This window comes from Crinia signifera, chromosome 6, assembly GCF_055691185.1.
Source record: "Crinia signifera chromosome 6, ASM5569118v1, whole genome shotgun sequence".
In the NCBI taxonomy this organism is placed as follows: domain Eukaryota; kingdom Metazoa; phylum Chordata; class Amphibia; order Anura; family Myobatrachidae; genus Crinia; species Crinia signifera.
The window spans coordinates 236,637,071-236,660,769 of record NC_139222.1 but is presented as its reverse complement, the minus strand read 5'-3'; the positions used below and the strand labels follow the sequence as shown (position 1 = coordinate 236,660,769).

The 23,699-nt window shown below is 42.3% G+C and overlaps 1 protein-coding gene across 2 annotated transcripts in view; it reads left to right on the top strand.

The window, feature by feature from the left end:
• Window positions 1-20,807, top strand: part of TMEM26 (transmembrane protein 26) — a 68,781-nt gene extending 47,974 nt beyond the window's left edge. Inside the window, exons 6-8 of one of the 2 annotated variants that reach the window (XM_083149143.1) lie at window positions 2,854-3,071; window positions 9,162-9,238; window positions 19,445-20,807. In XM_083149143.1, the coding sequence (XP_083005269.1) occupies window positions 2,854-3,071; window positions 9,162-9,238; window positions 19,445-19,866 (717 nt within the window). In that variant the 3' untranslated portion in view covers window positions 19,867-20,807. The remainder of the gene's footprint in view (window positions 1-2,853; window positions 3,072-9,161; window positions 9,239-19,444) is intronic. The other variant, XM_083149142.1, reaches the window with a different exon arrangement.
• The last annotated feature ends 2,892 nt before the right edge of the window (window positions 20,808-23,699 follow it).

Below are 23,699 nucleotides of genomic sequence, written 5' to 3'. Positions count from 1 at the left end.
GTACATAGTTTCTGCAGTCTCTGCTTTTTGCTGTCTGCAGGTAAGATGATTATAGAGGAACTCGATCAGCGATTAATTTTTTTGAAATTTTCATTACAATCTGTAGGTCAGCTATTCTGCTCATGTCAAAATTGCTATGTAAAGCTTCACATTTTAAACATTAAGCATAAAAAAGCATACCTCTCACAACCACAGACCTCTCACAACCACAGATCTCTCACAACCACAAACCTCTCACAACCACAGACCCAACACAACCACAGACCTCACACAACCACAAACCTCTCATAACCTCAGATCCAACACAACCACAAATCCAACACAACCAAAGACCTCTCACAACCAAAGACCTCTCAAAACCACAGACCTCTCACAACCACAGACCTGTCACACCCACAGACCTCTCATACCCGCAGACCTCTCACACCTGCCGACCTCTCACACCTGCAGACCTCTCACAACTACAACCACAACACAACCCAGATCTCGCCCAAACACAGATCTCTCGCAACCACAGATCTCTCACAACCACAGATATCTCACAACCACAGATCTCTCACAACCACAGAACCAACAAAACCAGACATCTCACAACCACAGACCCAACACAACCACAGACCTCTCATACCCACAGACCTCTCACAACCATAGATGCAATACAACCACAGACCTCTCATAACCACAGACCTCTCACAACCACAAACCTCTCACAACCACAGACCCAACACAACCACAGACCTCTCACAACCAAAGACCTCTCAAAACCACAGACCTCTCACAACCACAGACCTGTCACACCCACAGACCTCTCATACCCGCAGACCTCTCACACCTGCCGACCTCTCACACCTGCAGACCTCTCACAACTACAACCACAACACAACCCAGATCTCGCCCAAACACAGATCTCTCGCAACCACAGATCTCTCACAACCACAGATATCTCACAACCACAGATCTCTCACAACCACAGAACCACCAAAAACCAGACATCTCACAACCACAGACCCAACACAACCACAGACCTCTCATACCCACAGACCTCTCACAACCATAGATGTAATACAACCACAGACCTCTCACAACCACAGACCTCTCACCACCACAGATCCAACACAACCAGAGACCTCTCTCAACCACAGATCCAACACAACCACAGACCTCTCACACCCACAGTCCTCTCACAACCGCAGACCCAACACAACCACAGACCCCTTCCCCCCACAACCCTCTTACAACTACAGACCCAACTTCCACAGACCACTCATAGCCACAATCACAACACAACCACAGACCCAACACAACCGCAGACCCAACACAACCACAGACCCCTTCCCCCCACAACCCTCTTACAACTACAGACCCAACTTCCACAGACCACTCATAGCCACAATCACAACACAACGACAGACCCAACACAACCGCAGACCTCACACAAACACAGACCCCCACAACCACAAAGCTTACAACCACAGACCCAAAACAACCAAAGACCTCTCATAACCACAGACCTCTCACAAAAAGTCCCCCCACAACCACAAACCTCTCACAACCATAGACCCCCCACAACCACACAAATCAACTTCTGAACTGTTGAGGGTTGAGCAGTAAACTGCTGTGGGAAGATTTGCAAAATCTCAATGGACATCTTGAATAATCATATCAATAGTTTCAGACAGTTGAGATGGCATGAAAACCAGTATTACATTTATGTGGGCAATGAGGGAGATGTGTGATGCATTCCACAGAGGACAACACTCACAAGCACTCTATAAAATGATAGCTGTAAGCTGATTTGTTGCTATGGGCAACTTTTCCCCTTGTCTACTTTATAAGGTTGGATACATCCCCTGCAATGTATTTCAAAGGACACAAACAACCCATAGAAATGCACTGGAAAATGAAATGAATGTTTAAATGTTCCATAAAGTAACTGCTTATATTTACAATTTTATCTTTATTTTTATATTAACTACTATTATGGGGCTATAAGTCGCAACCATCCTTGGAAAGCATTGACTGCCTACACAATCCAGGCATGCTAGGACAGTGCCACAATCTTTAGCTACACATTGTGTACAGTAACTCTGAATACCATTGGAACTGTTATGAAATGTTGTTGTTGACATGTTGTACTGTATCTGTTGACACTTAGATTGTCGACATATCATCTGTGTAGACATTTTGAATGTTTCCATATTGTAACATTGATGATATTTTGACAGCCAACATTTGCATTATTAACATTATGACCGCATACCCTAATACCCTACTACAGTGGTTCTCAAACTCGTTCCACAGGACCCCACACAGTTCACGTTTTCCAGGTCACCCAGCAGGTGACACATTTTAAAAGATCCACAGGTGGAGCTAATTAATTCACTTGTGATTCTGTGAGGAGACCTGCAAAACATGCACTGTGCATACCTCCCAAATGTCCCGCTTACAGCAGGAACGTTCCGATATTCTGGGACGTTCCTGCGTCCCGCCCGGGGCCGTCATTGTCCCGCGGTGGGGGGGACAGTTGGGAGCCCCCCGGCCTGCCAAGAATAGACGCTGTGCGAAAATGGGGCGTGGCCGGAGGACGCGTCATCTCGCGAGGCCATGCCCCATTTTCTCAAGGTCGAGCCCCCTTTTCCCCCACACAGGTATGACTGTGTGGGGTCCTGAGGACTGACTTTGAGAACCTGTGCCCTACTATTATGGTCGGTGAACTCCTACCAGAAAATTTGTTTCTTTATTGCAAGATAAAAACTGTGTTATGTCAGAATTAGTTGAGACGTAGAAGCCATAAACACTGTAATGTGTTATTAAATATGGTGTTATAACTAACCTGTCTTTATTTAAATACAGCCTAAAGTTATTGCTTCATTGAATGCAATTTCTCCATCCATATGGACATTGGGGCTCCACCAGACATTTTTGCTGCTTCTGATTATTGGAAGGTGGTTGCTTCCCATTGGTGTTGGAATAACACGTGACCAGCTCTCTCAGCTTCTTCTCATGTTCGTGGGAACTGCAGCAGACATTTTAGAATTCACTAGTGAGACCATGGAAGGAGCTAACGTAAGGTACAGTGTATAATTCTGCAAAACATATTTCATTAAATGCATATATGTACATAAACACTTCAATTTATTGCAAATATGTAGGTTTCAGGAAGAGACAAGCAGGTTTGGTTATACTGGGATTTGTGCTCCCATAGTTCCTTATAAGAATGGAGGTCTTCTGAAATTTAAATACAGTTGCTCCAAAACAGACTAGCATTGTAGAGCTTGCCTTTGCTATGTAATGTCATCTCCAGGTGACAATATCAGCTCTTTCCTATAGAGGGGGTATTCAAAGCCTCTGTTTCACCGAAAAATTGTGAAAATAGCAGCCATTTCTGCAAAGAATAGATGGAATTCGCATTTCATTTATTAAAAAATAAAAATAAAAAATTCAGAGTATCTGAATCAATCTGAAATTAAAATACATGTATCTGCGAATACATGTCTTTTTCCACTGAAACGGCTGCTAATTTGAAAATGTAACGTCCGTTTCTGTGAATGCAGATTCAGCTTTTCAAAGAGCTGAGTCTGCAGCAGTGAATCCCAGCCATTTCTCTGGTGAAACCAGCCTGGATTGAGTAGTGAAATCCCCTTATTTCCAAAATAGGAAATACGGGGAAAGATTGAATACCCCCCCAGGGTCTGACTCTGCTTTGTGCACTGTGATCAGTGATGGAAAAGTCTCATTTTGCCAAGTCAGCAATAAAGGAATAATCATTTGTCCCGAAACGATATCTTGTTGCCTTCAATTGTGGCAGGAAGAGGTGTTAGTTTATGTGACAAATTTGAGCGTAGAAGATAATAGAAACTGCAAAGAGGAGGGTTTGGAAGGCTTGAGTGAATTGGATTATTTTAAGGAAATGTTTAAAGTCAGAGAAATGTGTTCAAGTCATATCGACATTGGGAGAATATTCCTGATGCCGGAAGCAGCATGGGAGAAATCCAGAAGGTGTGTTGTGCAAAATGTGTGATAAAATCAGTAGAAAGATGGAGGACATAACGTGTGCTGATAGCACTTCTCCCAGATAATGACAATAGAATGGAAAGTATGCAGAAAGAAGTAGTTGTCACAGGTGTGGAATGCAGCTGCAGCACTGAGTAATACCCCGAACACACGGTTCAATGTGGTCTATTTTTCTATTTGGTTTTTACTTACATAAGCAAAATCAAATAAAAATTGAACAGAAATCGAATGCATTTGATTTGGATTCAATCCTAATGCCCGCGGCATCGAAATTTAATAGAAAAATAGACTGCAGCGAGACTATATAGTACAGATCTGTACTATATAGTCCAAATGAAATGCATTTGCCTTGCCATACGATCGAATCAGGATTGAATAGCAAGGTAATCGCAACGTGTGTACACCCCTTAAGAGTAAACAATTGCCCATTGGATTTGGATAGAGTGAAAGCCAGATTGTAATGAAGTTTAGAGGGAGTGGGTAGAGATGAAGGGTACATTAACCACTCTAGACGTTTGGATGCATACGGGAATAGAGTAAGAGGATGGTAGTTATAGAGCGAGAGAGAGAAGGAAGAATGTAGGGTAAGGTGCAGGCATGATGAGAGGAAGATGTTGGAGGAGAGGAATTGGTTGACCAGCTAGGCAATGTGAGAGCACGGGGAGAGACCAGAGAAAGTTGGAGAAGGTACAGATGGAGCCCCTCTCGTTCAGTGCCGGCTCTTGCCAGCACCTCCCCTCTGGCGAGCACAGGTGGAGACGGACTCCATTAAAACTGGGGCGCATGCGCGTCCCAGCCTTCGCCGGCGAGGCAGCGGCATCCTGCCCATGCCCATCTCCAAGTAGGGTTAGGGGGGGGGGGGTCGGGGTGGTGCGGGGGAACGGCGGCAGCGGAGAGGGGAGGCGGCAGGGACCTGGGGCAAGCTCCATTGCCACGGGGTGCGCAAGCCTCTCATGCGCGTGCGCCCCCTGGCGGGAACCTGATGGAGCTGGCGTCATCTGTATCGTACAAAGTGACATCATGACTACTATGTAAAGTCTAATTAATGATATTACCTTGCAGGATAAAATCTTGTATTTGTGAATGTGAGTAGTTCACCCCAGAATATTAGTTACATTAACAAGCATTTGTTGCATCCATCAGACTCAATGTACTGTACCTCTATAAACTCATTTCTTGCAATGAAATCCAGCCAATTTTTGTACCAGAAACCTCAGCATTTTGTAAATGTTTGGAATATATAGAGACGAGTTTCCTTGACTCTGCAATCAGTTTAAGTGGAAAACATTTAATATATCTATCTTTTTATCTGGTATTAAAATTAAGCTGATGTTATAGCAAAAAGGGCAATTGTCCTCCTAAACAAGGTCAAGAAGTTCACTATAGGGACATAAGATCCTGCATAAAATATAACAAGATAAATTACACAATGATCCTTTATCAGCAATGATCTGCAGGGAAAAAAAGTTTGAATATCTCTGTGCAATATGTTTAGGATTTCAATTATTTGTAAGCCCCGTAGATGAAAATAAAACATAAGTTACAATACTGTATACTGACATTCATTGAATCTTTTCAAAGTCTTTTGCTTATCTCTGCTAGTGGCACAATTCAATAGCATACTGCAAATAGCTAAAGAATTGTTAAGCACTCTAAAGGTGCCCATACACGTTACAATTATTGTATACAATATCGCATCTCATCGCATCTCGGTTTTGCAATGAGATGAGATATAGTACAAAAAGTACTGCACATACTTTTTTTACTAGATCTCATCTCATCGCAAAACCGAGATGCGACGAGATGCGATATTGTATACAATATTGTATACAATAATTGTAACATGTATGGGCACCTTAAGGCCTTTATTCAGATCTGATCGCAGTACAAATTTGTAAAATGGGCAAAACCATGTGCACTGCAGGTGGGGCAGATGTAACATGTGCGGAGAGAGTTAGATTTGGGTGAGTTATTTTTTTTTTGTGCAGGGTAAATACTGGCTGCATTATTTTTACACTGCAATTTAGATTTCAGTTTCAACACACTCCACCCAAATTTAACTCTCTCTGCACAAGTTACATCTGCCCCACCTGCAGTGCACATGGTTTTGCCCATTTTCCAAACAAATTTGTACTGCAATCAGATCAGAATAAGGGCCTAAGTTCCAAAATCCACTTATTTGGGCTAATATATAAAAATAAAACAACTAAATTATTCCTGGGGCATATCTGACATTTAGTGGGTCTCATAGCAGAGTGTACAAGTACACTGCTAAGCTTGGGCATACAGTTCCATTGGGGAAACCAATGGTGGGTACTCAAGTTGTAGCATGTGCAATCACAAAGCTTGTGGAATAGAATGACCAGCATTCACATGGTGAGACCAGCCAATAACAAGCAGTGCCTAAATAAAATATATCTTCAGAAAATTAGTAGAAAAAAATTAGCACAATCTGTGACTCGTTAATTTTTAGTCTAAATTGCCAAGATTGAGGTAGGTCTGGCCCCTGATGGTGTTTGGGTGGTAACTTTGTGCTCCAAACCCCTGACAAAACTTACTTGTATCAAACAAAGAAAATTACGAAGAACACTGCTAATCAGAACAATTATAAAAAAACTCTACAATTCTCATGGAGCAATATTGATGGTCATGGAATAATTCTGGACGAAAATATTACCGACCAAAACCAGGTGGCCTTATCAGGTGGGTCCCTGTCAGCCCCAAGGTTCAAATCCAGAGCTTGGGATCCCCCAGACCAGCAAATACCAACCACCCCAAGTCATCACACTAGTAATGCTCTGAGTTTGAATAAAGGGACAGATGAATTCAGCAATGTATTGAGACATCCTGGATGAAAACCTGCTCCAGAGCGCTCTTGACCTCAGACTGGGGCGACGGTTCATCTTTCAGCAGGACAATGACACTAACCACATAGACGAGATATCAAAGGAGTGGCTTCAGGACAACTCTATCAATGTCCTTCAGTGGCCCAGTCCTGACTTGAATCCAATTGAACCTCTCTGGAGAGATCTGAAAATGGCTGTGCACCGATGCTTCCCATCCAACCAGATGGAGCTTGAGAGGTGCTGCAAGGAACGTTGGGTGAAACTGCCAAAGATAGATATACAAAGCTTGTGGCATCATATTCAAAAATACTTGAGGCTGTAATTGCTGCCAATGGTGCCAAATGCAAAATGCTGTTTTTTTATCTTTAATAAATTTGTAAAAATCCCCAAAAAACTTTTTTTATGTTTTTCATTGATGGCTATTGTGTGAAGAATTTTGAGGGGAAAAATGTATTTATTCCATTTTGGAATAAGTCTGTAACATAACAAAATTTGGGAAAAGTGCATCGCTGTGAATACTTTCCGGATGCACTGTAGATACTGTAGAATTACTTGCAGTTAAATTGTTTACTTATTACCTGTTGTGAAGGAAATGTAATAATAAAGTATCTTCAGTAATTTGTTTTTGCAAATTATATTCATTTTACTTCCTCTACTTTGGGTAATAAGGGGATAATAGCCTGGGGAGAACAAAATACATAATGGCTGCTTCGATAAAGACCCCATCCCTGATTGGATTTTATGACAACAAACTATTCCTGACAGTAAAGACTGTAATCCAAATATATTTTACCATTTAGTCAATATTATACTGGACTAAACTTCAAGTTCACAGTAAATATAAAACAACCAGAATTATTTTACTAAATCACCCTCGAAAATGAGAAATGAAGAAAAACTATAAATTTAAATATAAAACGTTTTGTTACCAGTACAGTATTGTTTGATGTTAAGCAAAGAGGCTGTTTTTCATCATTTGTTAAAGGGTTTATGTACAAAGACATTTTATTCTTTAAAAGGACTCAATACACAAACCAGGAAAGTGAAATAAAACTTGACTATTTAGAAATATGTCAAAATGCTCATAAGCTATTTTTCAGATTAGACTCTGGAAATCATTTTTTATGACCAGTTGTTTTTCTTGAAAACCATATTTGTAATAGATCTTGCCATGGAAATTCTTGCAATACGTTGTGATACAGAAAACTAGAGGCAGGATGAGCCACTGGATTTGCCATAAGTACCACTGGTGGGGAAAAAAGCATAAGATGGTCCGTTGGCATATCCAGCAGGAAGAGTATCAAACCTTGGAGAGCTACAGTATAGAATACCGGCCAATCAGCTTCTGCCATTTTTCTAATTCTGTGTATACACGGTGAGATTTGACATTAGATTTTGACTATATAGTCAAAATCGTATGCAGATCGCATGCAGATTGCACAGGTTTTTTACCTTGCAATCCCAATGCGCGCTACCGGGACAGCACAAAGTGAAACCTAGATAGACAGAGCTGCAATGACTATATAGTGCAAATCTAATGCAGATTGTATGAATTGTATGTAAATAGTACAGAGCAAGCAAAGATTGCATAGCACTCAAATCTTAATTTGAATAGCAAGGGAATCTCACCGTGTGTACACACCATAAAATAGCCTGTAAAATGGCAGTCAGAAACTGTTTGATAGGATACATTTCCCTCCACCAGGGCCACCAATAGGGGGGTGCTGTGGGTACAGCTGTCCTACCCCCTAGCCTCTGGAAGGGCTGGCGCTCAGTGCGCTGAACAAAGCAAGTCCCGGAGCGCAGGCTTCTTCAACTCAGGATGCTGATGGTCAAAAAAAATGCTGCACTGGCTTTTGAGCCAAATCACAGCCCGCATACCGGCAGCCAATCAGAGCGGCTGCCAGTACGCGTGCTCTGATTGGCTCACCAGCCGGTGCATCATTTTAATTGGCCATCTGCATCCTGAGTTGAAGAAGCCTGTGCTCCGGGACCTCCAGGCTGCAGCTCAGCAGAAGAGGAGATGGGGGGAGCAGGAGCCAGGTTACGGTAAATCAAGTTAGGAGCGGGACCTGAACTGGAAATGAGTCCAAGAGTAAAATGTTCTCTATATGAATATAACTGCTACATTTCCTTTACATTACCAGGTACAAACATAATGCTTAGGACTGATCTGCCATGCTGTTCTTATGCAGTCAAAATGACACCGCTTTGTAACAGTGCTTACAGTGATGAAATGCCTGAGTACTGTATATTTCTATTTGGCAATATCATATCAAAAACATGTGTTTTACTTTTCAGAACGAACAAAATTTTGGTTTATACTATCCTCGCTGTATGGACTTGGAGTATGTTACAGTTCCCACTTGACCTGGCTGGTAAGTATTATTTCCATATGACGCTTAAATAATAGGAAAAATATTAACTGTGAGCAAATTTTTGTGGGTGGTAAAGGAGACTGTACTGGCCACCCTGGGGATTACAGGTCTAATTCAGACCTGTTCGCTAGGCTCTGTATATTCAGGGCGGGATGTACTAAGGGAAAAATAAAATGTACTATTACACAGCCACCGCATCTTCGCAAGGCAGGGTATTGCCACCTTTGGGTGGTGATACCCCGCCCGCTGCAGACTGCTACCACCCTCCCCTTCCTCTGTGAAACTCCTCCTCCCCCTAGCAGTATGTCACAGCCGGATGTCCTTCTGGCTTCAGGGGGAGGAGGAGGTGCCGGAGACAGCCGCTGAGCCGGGATGTGACGGAGACCCGCCCACACACCACATCACAGGTATCATGTGGGGCCACCATCACAGCTTTGCGATGCTAGGCACCTATGTTAATACATATGCGCTAGCATCGCTGCGGCAAGGGGCGGCAATGTATATTAATACATCCCACCCTTAGTGACGTAAGTTCATCCCTGTTGCCCGGAGGCAAGATTAATATTAGTGCCCCCCAAATAGCTCAATCAGTAAGGTGTCTGTCTCCAGTAAGACAGGTCATGCGTTCTAATACAGGGTGTGACATTTGCAAAAATGATGTTAGGAGTGAGAGTCAGCCACAGAAACTATATGGATGGCATTCAATTAACTGATTCAAACTCGCAGGGGAGGAGAGGTGCCCCCTTGGGAGCAGGAGCCCGGCGGCAGATGACTCCATTGCCTCCCAGAGTTACCCCTTTGTCGCAGCCTAACGAACGGGTAAATGCCACCTGCCGCCCCACCAAACGCATATTTGTGCAAACCCTGAACATCGGAGATGGGCCCGAATTTGGCCCGTACTGAACAAGTCTGAATCGACCCCTATGTGAGCCGTGTTTATGATGCGTTATTATTAGAGATGTGCGGCGGCCACTTTTTCGGGTTTTGGTTTTGGATCTGGATCTCCCTTCATGTTTTGGATCTGGATTGGTTTTGGCAAAACCACCCTTGCGGGTTTTGGTTTTGGATCTGGATTTATTTGGAAAAATGCTAAAAATTGCTAAAATAATAGTTTTCGGGCCTGTTTTTGCCCCTAAAGTGTTATTAAGCTCAATAACATTAGTTTCCACTCATTTCTAGACAATTTTGATCACTTCACAGCTCACAAAATCGTTTTCATATACTGTAGTAGGGCCATAAGGTTATCCCGAGGTAGCTGGATGACTAAGCTAGGCGACAGCAGTGGGCATCACATACATGTGGACCTTACACTTCCAACCTGGCACATGTTGGAAGCAGAGCAGCACTACAGGGGCAGACAGGGTGGCAGTTTAATAACCCCCCCCCCCTTGTAGCTGCGCTCCCCTGTTAGAACCTCCACACAAGTACCAAGAGCCCAATGTGGATTGATTTTGCAGTTTGGCATGTGCAGCTAAGGAACAGTGGGTGTTTGGTGCAGCATTGACTGTGTCTGCAAGGTAGTATCTGATTGGATCAGTTTAATATCTAACAAGACCCCTATCTGGCGTGAGGTCACGTGGTTTGTGAAGTTACCTCCTTATCAAACTTGATCAGACAGGCTAGGCGTGCGTTCCATTTCCTCCCTCACCACTTCACCACTTTATTTATTTATTATTTATTATTTATTTATTAACAGTTTCTTATATAGCGCACACAGATTCCGCAGCGCTTTACAGAGCATAGTTATAATCAAAAACACATAACAAATTACAGTACAAGACAGTTTCGGACAAGTACATGGTTAATATGGATAGTTGCACCAGGGGACAGGACACTGAAGCAATTATCAGGGTGGCAGAGGTTTATATATTCTAAGAAAGGCACATAAGGAGAGAGGGCCCTGCTCGTGAGAGCTTACATTCTAAAGGGGAGGGTTAGACAGACTGGGGTGACACAGAAGGGGAAGAAGTGAGCTTAGACAGGTTAGGTTGAGAGATTGTCAGGTTTTATGCAGGAGGGTGGGAAGAGGTCAGCTTAGTCTTTAATATTTTAAGTCTAAAAAAGCGCTGGGTCATCCAAGAGTAGACAGCAGAGAGACAGTTGGAGATATGAGTGAGGATAGAGGGAGAGAGATCAGGAAAGGATCGGTAGATTTTAGTATTATCAGCATAGAGGTGGTAGTAAAAGTTAAGTGAGCAAATAAGCTCACCCAGGGAGGACATGTAGAGATAGAGAAGAAGAGGGCCAAGAATAAAATGTTGGGGGACACCTATTATCAATGGAAGAGCAGGAGAGCTAAAGTCATTAGAGGTACAGCTGTGCATTTTTAAAACAGACAGTGCAAATGCAAGCAGAAAGAGTAATATTCAAAGTTTTAGCAGTTAAGAGTTGCACTTGTGTTGATTGTAGTTTCCTTCAGTTTCTGTCCAGTTTAAGTCCAGGCTAAGTCTAGGCGACAGTGTGCGGTTGTATATTCCTACTTAGAATCTTCCTACTTTGAATTCTGACAAAATTTCTAAAGCCAGATTTCTATAGCCAGCCAAGGCTTAGTCAGCCTCCAATACTCTTATAAGTAGATCTGTAAAAGCTGTTTCTAACTTCAGTAATTAAGACCGCACCCAATGCCCCTCTCCCACTAGAGAAAGTGAGCAATAAAACTGAGATAAGCAAATGGTGAGATGTTACAGACCATGTCCAAGTCACTAGTCCATTTTAAGTCACTATCTAATTTTAAAAATAAATTTGTACATTTACCTAGGACAAAGCAGTATACTAATCACAGTGATGCTAGTTCAAATATGACTGTTGCATGAATGGAATTTTACCTAGGACAAAGCAGTATACTAATCACAGTGATGCTAGTTCAAATATGACTGTTGCATGAATGGAATTTTACCTAGGACAAAGCAGTATACTAATCACAGTGATGCTAGTTCAAATATGACTGTTGCATGAATGGAATTTTACCTAGGACAAAGCAGTATACTAATCACAGTGATGCTAGTTCAAATATGACTGTTGCATGAATGGAATTTTACCTAGGACAAAGCAGTATACTAATCACAGTGATGCTAGTTCAAATATGACTGTTGCATGAATGGAATTTTACCTAGGACAAAGCAGTATACTAATCACAGTGATGCTAGTTCAAATATGACTGTTGCATGAATGGAATTTTACCTAGGACAAAGCAGTATACTAATCACAGTGATGCTAGTTCAAATATGACTGTTGCATGAATGGAATTTTACCTAGGACAAAGCAGTATACTAATCACAGTGATGCTAGTTCAAATATGACTGTTGCATGAATGGAATTTTACCTGCAATGAGAAGAGAATAAGACGGGAGTTATGTCACAGCAAGTCCAGGCTAAGTCTAGGCGACAGTGTGCGGTTGTATATTCCTACTTAGAATCTTCCTACTTTGAATTCTGACAAAATTTCTAAAGCCAGATTTCTATAGCCAGCCAAGGCTTAGTCAGCCTCCAATACTCCACTTTACATGTGTTCCTCCCGAAGCCACGCACTTGGTCTAGTACGCTGACCATCAGCAGCTGTTGGGACTACTTCTTCCCAAACATTTATCAATCCATCCATACTATCCCAAAAGGAGGATAAATACTCTGGATGTCACTGATGACATATATTCTTCCCCAATAGAGAAGGACCGATCTTCATTCAAAGCTATACTAGTAGCTGCGCTCCTCTGGTAGAAGATCCAATCAAGTACCAAAACCCCTGTTTGGCTTGATTGTGCACTCTTCCTCATGTTCAGCCAAGGAGCAGTGGGCGTTTCGTGCAGCACTTATTTAGTCTGCAAGTTAGTATCTGATTAGATCAGTTTAATATCTAACAAGACCCCTATCTGGCGTGAGGTCACGTGGTTTCTGAATGCTGGGAGCATTACCAGTTGCCTCCTCATCCATCACCTAATGGGTGGAGGGGGGTGGGGTAATTGGTGGCAGGGATGGGGTAATTGGTGGCCTCCACCTCTCTAGGACCCCAGGTTAGGAGATCCCTATATAGTCTACCCTTATAGACCGCTATCTAGGTAGTAGGGTCAATTTGTCTGCGACATCTGTCACCCAATTCACCGCTAAGGTTAATTTGTTTGAGCTGGCTGGCTAGGTGTGTTTTCCCTTACCTCCCTCACCACTTCACCAAATCACGTGTGTTCCTCCCGAAGCCACGCACTCGGTCTAGGAATGGATAAGACCATGGATGTCCCTGAGGACATGTTTTCATCCATTATGGATGGGGTGGAGAGCGAATCACCCATCTCCCCACCATTCATCCATCAAAGATTTAAAAATTTATGAAGCTACAAAGAGCCAACAAATGACGCAGAAAGAGGTGCAAGTAAAAGAATTGCTGGGGCCCTGCCACCCAGCCATCCATCCGGGACATCCCATCCAAAAAAGAAGTACGATAGGAATGGATGAGACCGTGGATGTCCATGAGGACATATTTTTCATCCATAATGGATGATGTGGAGAAAGAAATCACCCATCTCCCCACCATTCATCCATCAAAGAGGTAAAAAATCAGGACGCTACAAACAGCCAACAAATGACGCAGAAATAGGTGCAAGTAAAAGATTTGCTGGGGCCCTCCCACCCAGCCATCCATCCGGGACATCCCATCCAAAAAAGAAGTACGATAGGAATGGATGAGACCATGGATGTCCATGAGGACATATTTTCATCCATAATGGATGATGTGGAGAAAGAAATCACCCATCTCCCCACCATTCATCCATCAAAGAGGTAAAATATCAGGACGCTACAAACAGCCAACAAATGAGGCAGAAATAGGTGCAAGTAAAAGATTTGCTGGGGCCCTTTCACCCAGCCATCCATCCGGGACATCCCATCCAAAAAAGAAGTACAATAGGAATGGATGAGACCATGGATGTCCATGAGGACATATTTTCATCCATAATAGATGATGTGGAGAAAGAAACCACCCATCTCCCCACCATTCATCCATCAAAGATTTAAAAATGTATGATATATGTCGTCACACTGGACAATGGATATATGTCACGCTGGACACAGGATATATGTCGTCACACTGGACACAGGATATATGTCATCACACTGGACACAGGATATATGTCGTCACACTGGACAATGGATATATGTCACGCTGGACACAGGATATATGTCGTCACACTGGACACAGGATATATGTGGTCACACTGGACACAGGATATATTGTCGTCACACTGGCCACTGGATATATGTCGTCACACTGGACACAGGATATATGTCGTCACACTGGACACAGGATATATGTCGTCACACTGGACACTGGATATATGTCGTCACACTGGACACAGGATATATGTCGTCACACTGGACACAGGATATATGTCGTCACACTGGACACAGGATATATGTCGTCACACTGGACACAGGATATATATCACGCTGGACACAGGATATATGCCGGCACACATTACATGTCACACTGGACACAGGATATATGTTGTGACACTGGACACAGGATATATTGTCGTCACACTGGACACAGGATATATTGTCGTCACACTGGCCACTGGATATATGTCGTCACACTGGACACAGGATATATGTCGTCACACTGGACAATGGATATATGTCACGCTGGACACAGGATATATGTCGTCACACTGGACACAGGATATATGTCGTCACACTGGACACAGGATATATGTCGTCACACTGGACACAGGATATATTGTCGTCACACTGGACACAGGATATATTGTCGTCACACTGGCCACTGGATATATGTCGTCACACTGGACACAGGATATATGTCGTCACACTGGACAATGGATATATGTCACGCTGGACACAGGATATATGTCGTCACACTGGACACAGGATATATGTCTTCACACTGGACACAGGATATATGTCGTCACACTGGACACAGGATATATGTCGTCACACTGGACAATGGATATATGTCACGCTGGACACAGGATATATGCCGGCACACATTACATGTCACACTGGACACAGGATATATGTTGTGACTTGTGACACTGGACACAGGATATATTGTCGTCACACTGGCCACTGGATATATGTCGTCACACTGGACACAGGATATATGTCGTCACACTGGACACAGGATATATGTCGTCACACTGGACACAGGATATATGTCGTCACACTGGACACAGGATATATGTCGTCACACTGGACACAGGATATATGTCGTCACACTGGACAATGGATATATGTCATCACACTGGACAATGGATATATGTCACGCTGGACACAGGATATATGCCGGCACACATTACATGTCACACTGGACACAGGATATATGTTGTGACTTGTGACACTGGACACAGGATATATTGTCGTCACACTGGCCACTGGATATATGTCGTCACACTGGACACAGGATATATGTCGTCACACTGGACAATGGATATATGTCACGCTGGACACAGGATATATGTCGTCACACTGGACACAGGATATATGTCGTCACACTGGACACAGGATATATGTCGTCACACTGGACAATGGATATATGTCGTCACACTGGACACAGGATATATGTCGTCACACTGGACAATGGATATATGTCATCACACTGGACAATGGATATATGTCACGCTGGACACAGGATATATGCCGGCACACATTACATGTCACACTGGACACAGGATATATGTTGTGACTTGTGACACTGGACACAGGATATATTGTCGTCACACTGGCCACTGGATATATGTCGTCACACTGGACACAGGATATATGTCGTCACACTGGACACAGGATATATGTCGTCACACTGGACACAGGATATATGTCGTCACACTGGACACAGGATATATGTCGTCACACTGGACACAGGATATATGTCGTCACACTGGACAATGGATATATGTCATCACACTGGACAATGGATATATGTCACGCTGGACACAGGATATATGCCGGCACACATTACATGTCACACTGGACACAGGATATATGTTGTGACTTGTGACACTGGACACAGGATATATTGTCGTCACACTGGCCACTGGATATATGTCGTCACACTGGACACAGGATATATGTCGTCACACTGGACAATGGATATATGTCACGCTGGACACAGGATATATGTCGTCACACTGGACACAGGATATATGTCGTCACACTGGACACAGGATATATGTCGTCACACTGGACAATGGATATATGTCGTCACACTGGACACAGGATATATGTCGTCACACTGGACACTGGATATATGTCGTCACACTGGACACAGGATATATGTCGTCACACTGGACAATGGATATATGTCACGCTGGACACAGGATATATGTCGTCACACTGGACACAGGATATATGTCGTCACACTGGACACAGGATATATGTCGTCACAGTGGACACAGGATATATGCCGTCACACAGGACACAGGATATATGTCGTCACACTGGACAATGGATATATGTCACGCTGGACACAGGATATATGTCGTCACACTGGACACAGGATATATGTCATCACACTGGACACAGGATATATGACGTCACACTGGACACAGGATATATGTCGTCACACTGGACACTGGATATATGTCGTCACAGTGGACACAGGATATATGTCGTCACACTGGACAATGGATATATGTCACGCTGGACACAGGATATATGTCGTCACACAGGACACAGGATATATGTCGTGAGTGACTCGTAACACTGGACAATGGATAAGATATAGGCCGTCACACTGGACACAGCCCCTTGTATTACTGCAGCCCCTGTACACAGTGTACTACTCAGCAGCACTGCAGCCCCTGCGTGTGAGCACTGCAGCACTGAGTTAGTTAGTTAAGTCACAAAAAACACAGAATTCAGGGCTAAATAAATCACAACACAGGGCTTAGGGCTAAATAAATCACAACAGGGCACGGGCCACAGGACAGCCCCTGGACAGTGGACACTGCAGCCCCTGCGTGTGAGCACTGCAGCACCTAGTTAGTTAAATCACACTACAGGGCTCAGGCCTATAAACAGTCACTGACTCTCAAGTCTACAACACAGGGCAGTGAGGGCAGGTCACGGAGCACAGCACAGCAGGGAGCACATGGCACGGAGCACAGCACAGGGCAGTGAGGGCAGGTCACGGAGCACAGCACAGCACGGAGCACAGCACAGGGCAGTGAGGGCACAGGTCAGGTCACAGAGCACATGGCACAGAGCACAGCACGGAGCACACAGAGCTTCCCAACCACCCTCTTCCCTCTCCAAGATTGGAGTGAAGATGGCGGGGCGCGCGTGCGTCTTTTATAAGATCCCGCTCCCGCGAGAATCCGACATTGATGACGTTCGGCCTCGTTATTGGTCCGGAATTCAGGCGGGAAATCCCGAGCCGGCTCGGATCTGGCCCGGATCCCCGATATTCGGATCTGTCGGATCTCGGGAATCCGGACCCGCTCATCTCTAGTTATTATATTGTGCTCACATTTACTTTTTTTCTGTTACTTTTCTGATTATCATCTGTGCAGTGCATGATTATTGCTTAATGTGTATTTGTGCTGTAGTGTTTACTGCTGATTATTTTATTGCTAGCCTAGTTAACTATTGCGTGTACAATTTGTTGTCTGTTTAATTTGGACAACTTTGTGTATCTACCTTGTCTGTACTCTACTCGTTTATTGTCCTTCATATACAGCCTGATTTACAGATAAAATCTAGTCAGTGAAAAGCAGCCACTAGTAAAATATTAAAGTGGTGTGAGGTATCTGTTCGGTTTACCATGGAGTTTCTAGATAATAAAAAAAACGTTACAGTGTATATGACTTTTGTGAATCCATTTACTACTAATAACCAAAACACAACACCCAAAAAGTGTCCGACGCACATTCCTAGTCCTCATACATGGGGTATGGATCATAGGATAGTAAGTAAGTAAGTAAGTTTGATTTATATAGCGCACTTTCTCCAACAGGACTCAAGGCGCTTTACAGACATTATAACAATGCACATAATACAGAACTGTGGTACAGTAACAGACAAGTCACAGACAAAAGAAACCCTTGAGCACACAGTAAGCATAATGCAGGAGTGGTGCAGCATATTTGGATAATAACTTCCATGGGTTGTGTACTCCACCATGACAAGGTACCAGGTGCGGCATCCATTTTAAGCGCTCTGCGTAGGATTACCCTGGGTGGAATAGATTACCCCATTAAGAAATTACCCAAAATGGGTGATTTCAGTGTATATTCAGGTCCATGTATCTCAACCACAAGTGCACCAGATGAGGCAGCCATCGTTGACGCACTGCAAAGGTTACAAAGCTCCATGCTCACCATGAGGGGTAGGCCTGGGGGCAGGATAGACAGCAACTAGATCTACAAGCATTAGGTTGACACACTAGGTCGACATGCATGAAGGTTGACATGATTGAATGTCGACATGGGTTAGGTCGACAGGGTCATTAGGTGGATACAAGCATTAGGTCGACATGGGGAAGGTGGACAGTCAAAAGGTCGACATGGGGTTTTTCACTTTTTTGTCATGAATGTCGTTGCACTCGCCATGCTTTGGGCTCGGTGCTTTGGTGCGCTCAGCACACTATTTTATTCTCCCACAATGCACTAGTGGATGGTAGGACATTAAAATACAGCCTTTCGGCACATGTCGGCTCAAAAAAGAAGAAAGAGGAAAACCCCATGTCGACCCTTTGACTGTCGACCTTCCCCATGTCGACCTAATGATTGTGTCGACCTAATGCTTGTCGACTTAATGCTTGTAGACCTAGTGACCATATTCCCTTGCATCTACCCTCAATATACTGTACCTTGCATTGCAAGATCACATAGCAGAATGGCCAACATGTAGTAACCACACACACAATCACAAGCTGAGAACTAAAGATATTAACCATCCAAGTTTAGGTAAAATTGGGCAAGTGTTTCCCTACCTCAGTCCTCAATAGTCCATCAGTCCAGGTTTAATAATATCCATTCTTGGGTGGAGGACCATTGATGGGAACCTTTGCTCTATACTGTCAAAACTGTTTATTGGATGTAGTTTCCTAAATAAAAAAATAAATAAAAAAACTCAAGATATCAGATAGGACATATTTATGTAACGGTGTGTTGATGTCTGATATCATGATATTGTATATGAGGAGGTGATTAATCACATTTTTTTGTTTTACAATGTCTTTTAATTCATTTTTTTTTCTATCTGTAGTGAAAAATATTGGGTGCCAGCAGGGATCATCAACCAAAAGACACTTATGTTTATTGGTCTGCCGATACAGTGCCGATCTCTGGAACATTGGCATCAGTCTACTGATTCAAGATGGTCCATTTCTTATATGCCGGATAATTCTTATGGCCTATTTCCACGTGATTAACCATATGTTGGTATTTTTTGCTGCAAAGAACACTCTTGTTGTGATGCTGCAGCTGTATCGATTTGTGGTATTGGTACTAGATTTCCACACGTCTTTGGAAAATCAGGAAGAAAAAATTGCAGAAGAAGGCTGCTGTCCATGTGAGTCCAACAATGGTCCAGCAGTGCCATTCATTGATGCTGACACTGAAACAAAGAGCTCAGAAAACATCAATGCTGCCATGGTACTTTCGGAATCTCTATCGGAAGATCTTTGAATGTCGTACTGTTCATTAGGATATACTTCCATCTCAAGTTTTCAATGCTACCAATGGGATGATAGAAAATGTTTATGCGTTGGCACGTGTTCTCCTCATATATGACATGCACTGTATTACTATGATGATGATGAGAGACAGGTAACAATCAGAGCGATCCAAGATATTCCACATTGCTGTTTAATTATACAGACATACTTGTGCTTCGTACAAAACACTGTGACAACTGGAGCTCTGTGCAGAGTTTGAATTTAAACATTCAAATTGTAATTTTTATGTTTGTATTTCTGTTGCAGACAGCGGGATAAGCTGTTAGATATCATTAACTAATTATGAAATGAAATAAACATTATGAAACTCTCAAAACTGTCTTCTAGTGCGATCTGGAAAAGCACTGGGTCTTTTTTGTACATCTGTTTCAAGGTGTGGTGCCAAGACTTAGACTTAGACTTAGGCACAAGGGTGGTTCAAAGAGTAAGGTACCAAGATCGATCATGTGTGTAATGTTCTACATATCATTCCAATTTCCCACTAGGCCACAGCAGGTAGACCCCTGCTTCCCTCACAGCCATTAGACTATGACTCATATCAGTCATAATGTCCCAACATCGGCTGTAAGATGACAAGACTGGTGGAAACATGGTCAAACATTGAGGTAAATAGTGTCATCAGATTTCTAAATCTAAAGGGCACATCAGCAGATGATGATTCATTGCCAACTTGTCGAGGTGTACCGTGAAAACTTCATGCCATGGAAACAGGTTTGAGCTTGGTGCACTGCCTTTGGTGAACATGCTAGGCCTTCTGGTCGCTGGTCATTGTGATCATCTGTTCTGCCATAACCAAAAGTAGTGAACAAACCAAAACTTTTTTGCACTACGTTATTGCCATACACCTTAACAAATTGGTGATATAGTTCAGCAGCTGATGTGCCCTTTAGATGCAGAAATGTAATCACACTGTGCACCTCAATGTTTGACCAGGTTTCTGCCAGCTTTGCTGTCTTCCAGCTGATGTTGGGACACAATGTGGGAAATTTACTAAGATGGGAGTTTGATTTCACATGGAATGGTTCTATGGGCAACCATTCAGATACTATCTATTATCTTTTAGAAGGTGGTAAATAAATGAGAAGTTGATATTGAATGGTTGTTCATAGCAACATCCCATGTGAAACAGAACTCCCATCTTTCCCCCTATGACTGTTAAAATGGGCCGTCTAACATCTGTGAGAGGAATAAGTGGTCTACCTGCTCTGGCCTGGTGGTAAAGTATACCCTTTCACATCGCCAAAATAACCCGATTTGGACCCGGGTTGTTGCTGGGTCGACCCCGGGTCAAGGTGCAGTGTGAAAGCACCAGACCTTATTACCCAGGTCAAGCAACCCAGCAATTTGACCCAGGTTGTAAGAAGAGTTAAACCTGGGTCACTCTCTGTATAATGGCTTACCTGGGTTTAAAGTGAATACAATGGGTCCGACCCGGTATGTGATGTAAAAGGGGTATTATTAAACCACCCTCAAACAATTCAAAAACTTTAATTTTTAAGAAATTTTAGGCTTCAAATCACCTTATTGCCGGATGTTTGGATAAATTAACAAGAGAGTCATACAGATTTTTTGAAATGCAATATAACATACAAAGGTATCATTATAATTAATTGTATTATTATCATCATCATCATCATAATTTGTACTAGATATCTTTTCCTTGGATTCGTTTGTTGCCCCTGATATTTCCAGGAATTTTTCAGTCCACAGTCTGTATACTGTACTTGAACACAATCCTAAACTAGTGTCACATTTGTCGAACTTCAGGGAGGAAATGACTCATTAAAACAATGAGAAGAGTGTATCCTGAAAGAGATTTCCCTTCTGTAGTGGTTGACGTTCTTTGAGAAATCACAAATATTGTTTTAACCCCCCCCCCCCCCCCCCCATGGGAATACATCTCCCTATTTCACTCTATTGCACTTCCTGAACATTTTTTAAAATAACTTCCTGTTTAGAAAGTACTTAAGAATACAGTAGAGTAGGATAGAAAAAAATACTTTTAAATGGCTAAAGCTAATGTGGTAATATACATACAAAACCCACACAGCAGCTTTAGTCTACAATGAACACGCAGCTTACAATACATTAAACAGATATTGTCAAATTGTATTAGTTAAAATATTCAACATGGGAGGTAGAAGGAAAAAAATGTTGGCAAGAAAGTCTGATGTTAAATTCAGCCAAGAAATAACTGTTCTCCGTTGTTAGGTCTTAATTTAAGTCATTGTTTCTTTATAAAATTGTTCGACAAAAGAGGAGAAAATCAGCAGTACAAAATACAAGAATAAGATAATTTGCTGAAATTATCCTTTTAATTAATGCATTTTATCCATTCTCACCGCTGAATTGTTTAGGTCATTAAACTGCGGGAGCGGGACTCAATATAAGGTTTGTTATCAACAGTGTTCCATTGTGTGTTTATTCTTGTTAGTGAAGCTGAGAATAATGTCTCTATTTGTGCTGGTAAGAATTATCAGCTGGCTGTTTCTCAATTGATGACTAAACTCCTTTATTAATGTTTATTGATTTAACAATTCTTTCCAACTTCATACGTCATTTTTTCATTGTTACTCTTGTCTCTGAAAATATTATGACATATGAACGATAATTAAAAAAATGTTGCCTATATTGAAGCAATCATGTTTGGTATTACTGCAAATAAAATGCAGACGCTTTGATCCCCAGTCAGAATTTTAGTGGGTGATGCCAGAGTTCCATCTTCAATGCGAAATCCATCGTCAATGGTATCCTGGGCATATTTCTGTATATAAAGTAGAGAAATCATTGCTTTTTTTTTTTTATTACTTATTTTTAAAATATATTGCTCAATGTCAAGTAGGAATCCGTGTGTGACATTTGAATGTCACCCAAATGTGAATGACATAAATCCCCACCAAAAACCATTTTGTTAATTTACTGGAAAATGTAAATGTTTTTAAAGTAAGATTTCAATAATTGTATATCCAAATAGTTTATTTCATGAGGTTTGCAAGAATAATTTCCATACAATACTCGGGTGGGATACACATCCTATTTTGTATTCACTGATTTCTAGGGGACCTATTGGGTAGAACCGCTGTATGCTTCCTACGGACAGAACTGAAATTGGAGCGCGTCTAGTTCCTCCCCACCAATCCAATGAGCCAATACTAAAAAGAGTTAAGAGATTTAATGCACAAGAAACAGAATCCTGTAGGTGATCTATAGCAACCAAACTATTTTATTTATAGACTTCATTAGCAAAATGACAGTTAGAACTGGTTTTGTTGCTATGGCATTTGCATTAAATTCCCTTTTTGTGTTTTGAAGAATAAAAAGTATGTATTGTAGATTATGTCTGTCCTGTTACTGAATCGTATCTACTGTATGGCCACATTTATTGTGTGTATGCTTTATATGTCTTGAATTAGTTTGAATTACTTTTTATTTATATATCCAGAATTACATGTTTTACACTGACAGACCCATTTAATTGTTCTGCCCCCCAATTCTGTTAACCTTCCCTGCACACTCGAATCACTAAAAATAATAATTCGCAAACATGAATAACATGTCTACGATGTCTACGGTGACACAGTATATAAATGTAGTCCGTCCCCTTGTTTGCTGCACTCGGCACACTATTATATTCCCCCTTCACAAAATCATAGCAACCTTTTTCATGTCAACCTTTTGACAATGTCAACCTAACGCATGCCAACCTTATTCAAGTGTCGACCTACTGCCGTGCCCGCTCGAACCCTGCATCTGCATATGTGCAGAAATGCGCCTGTGCGAACG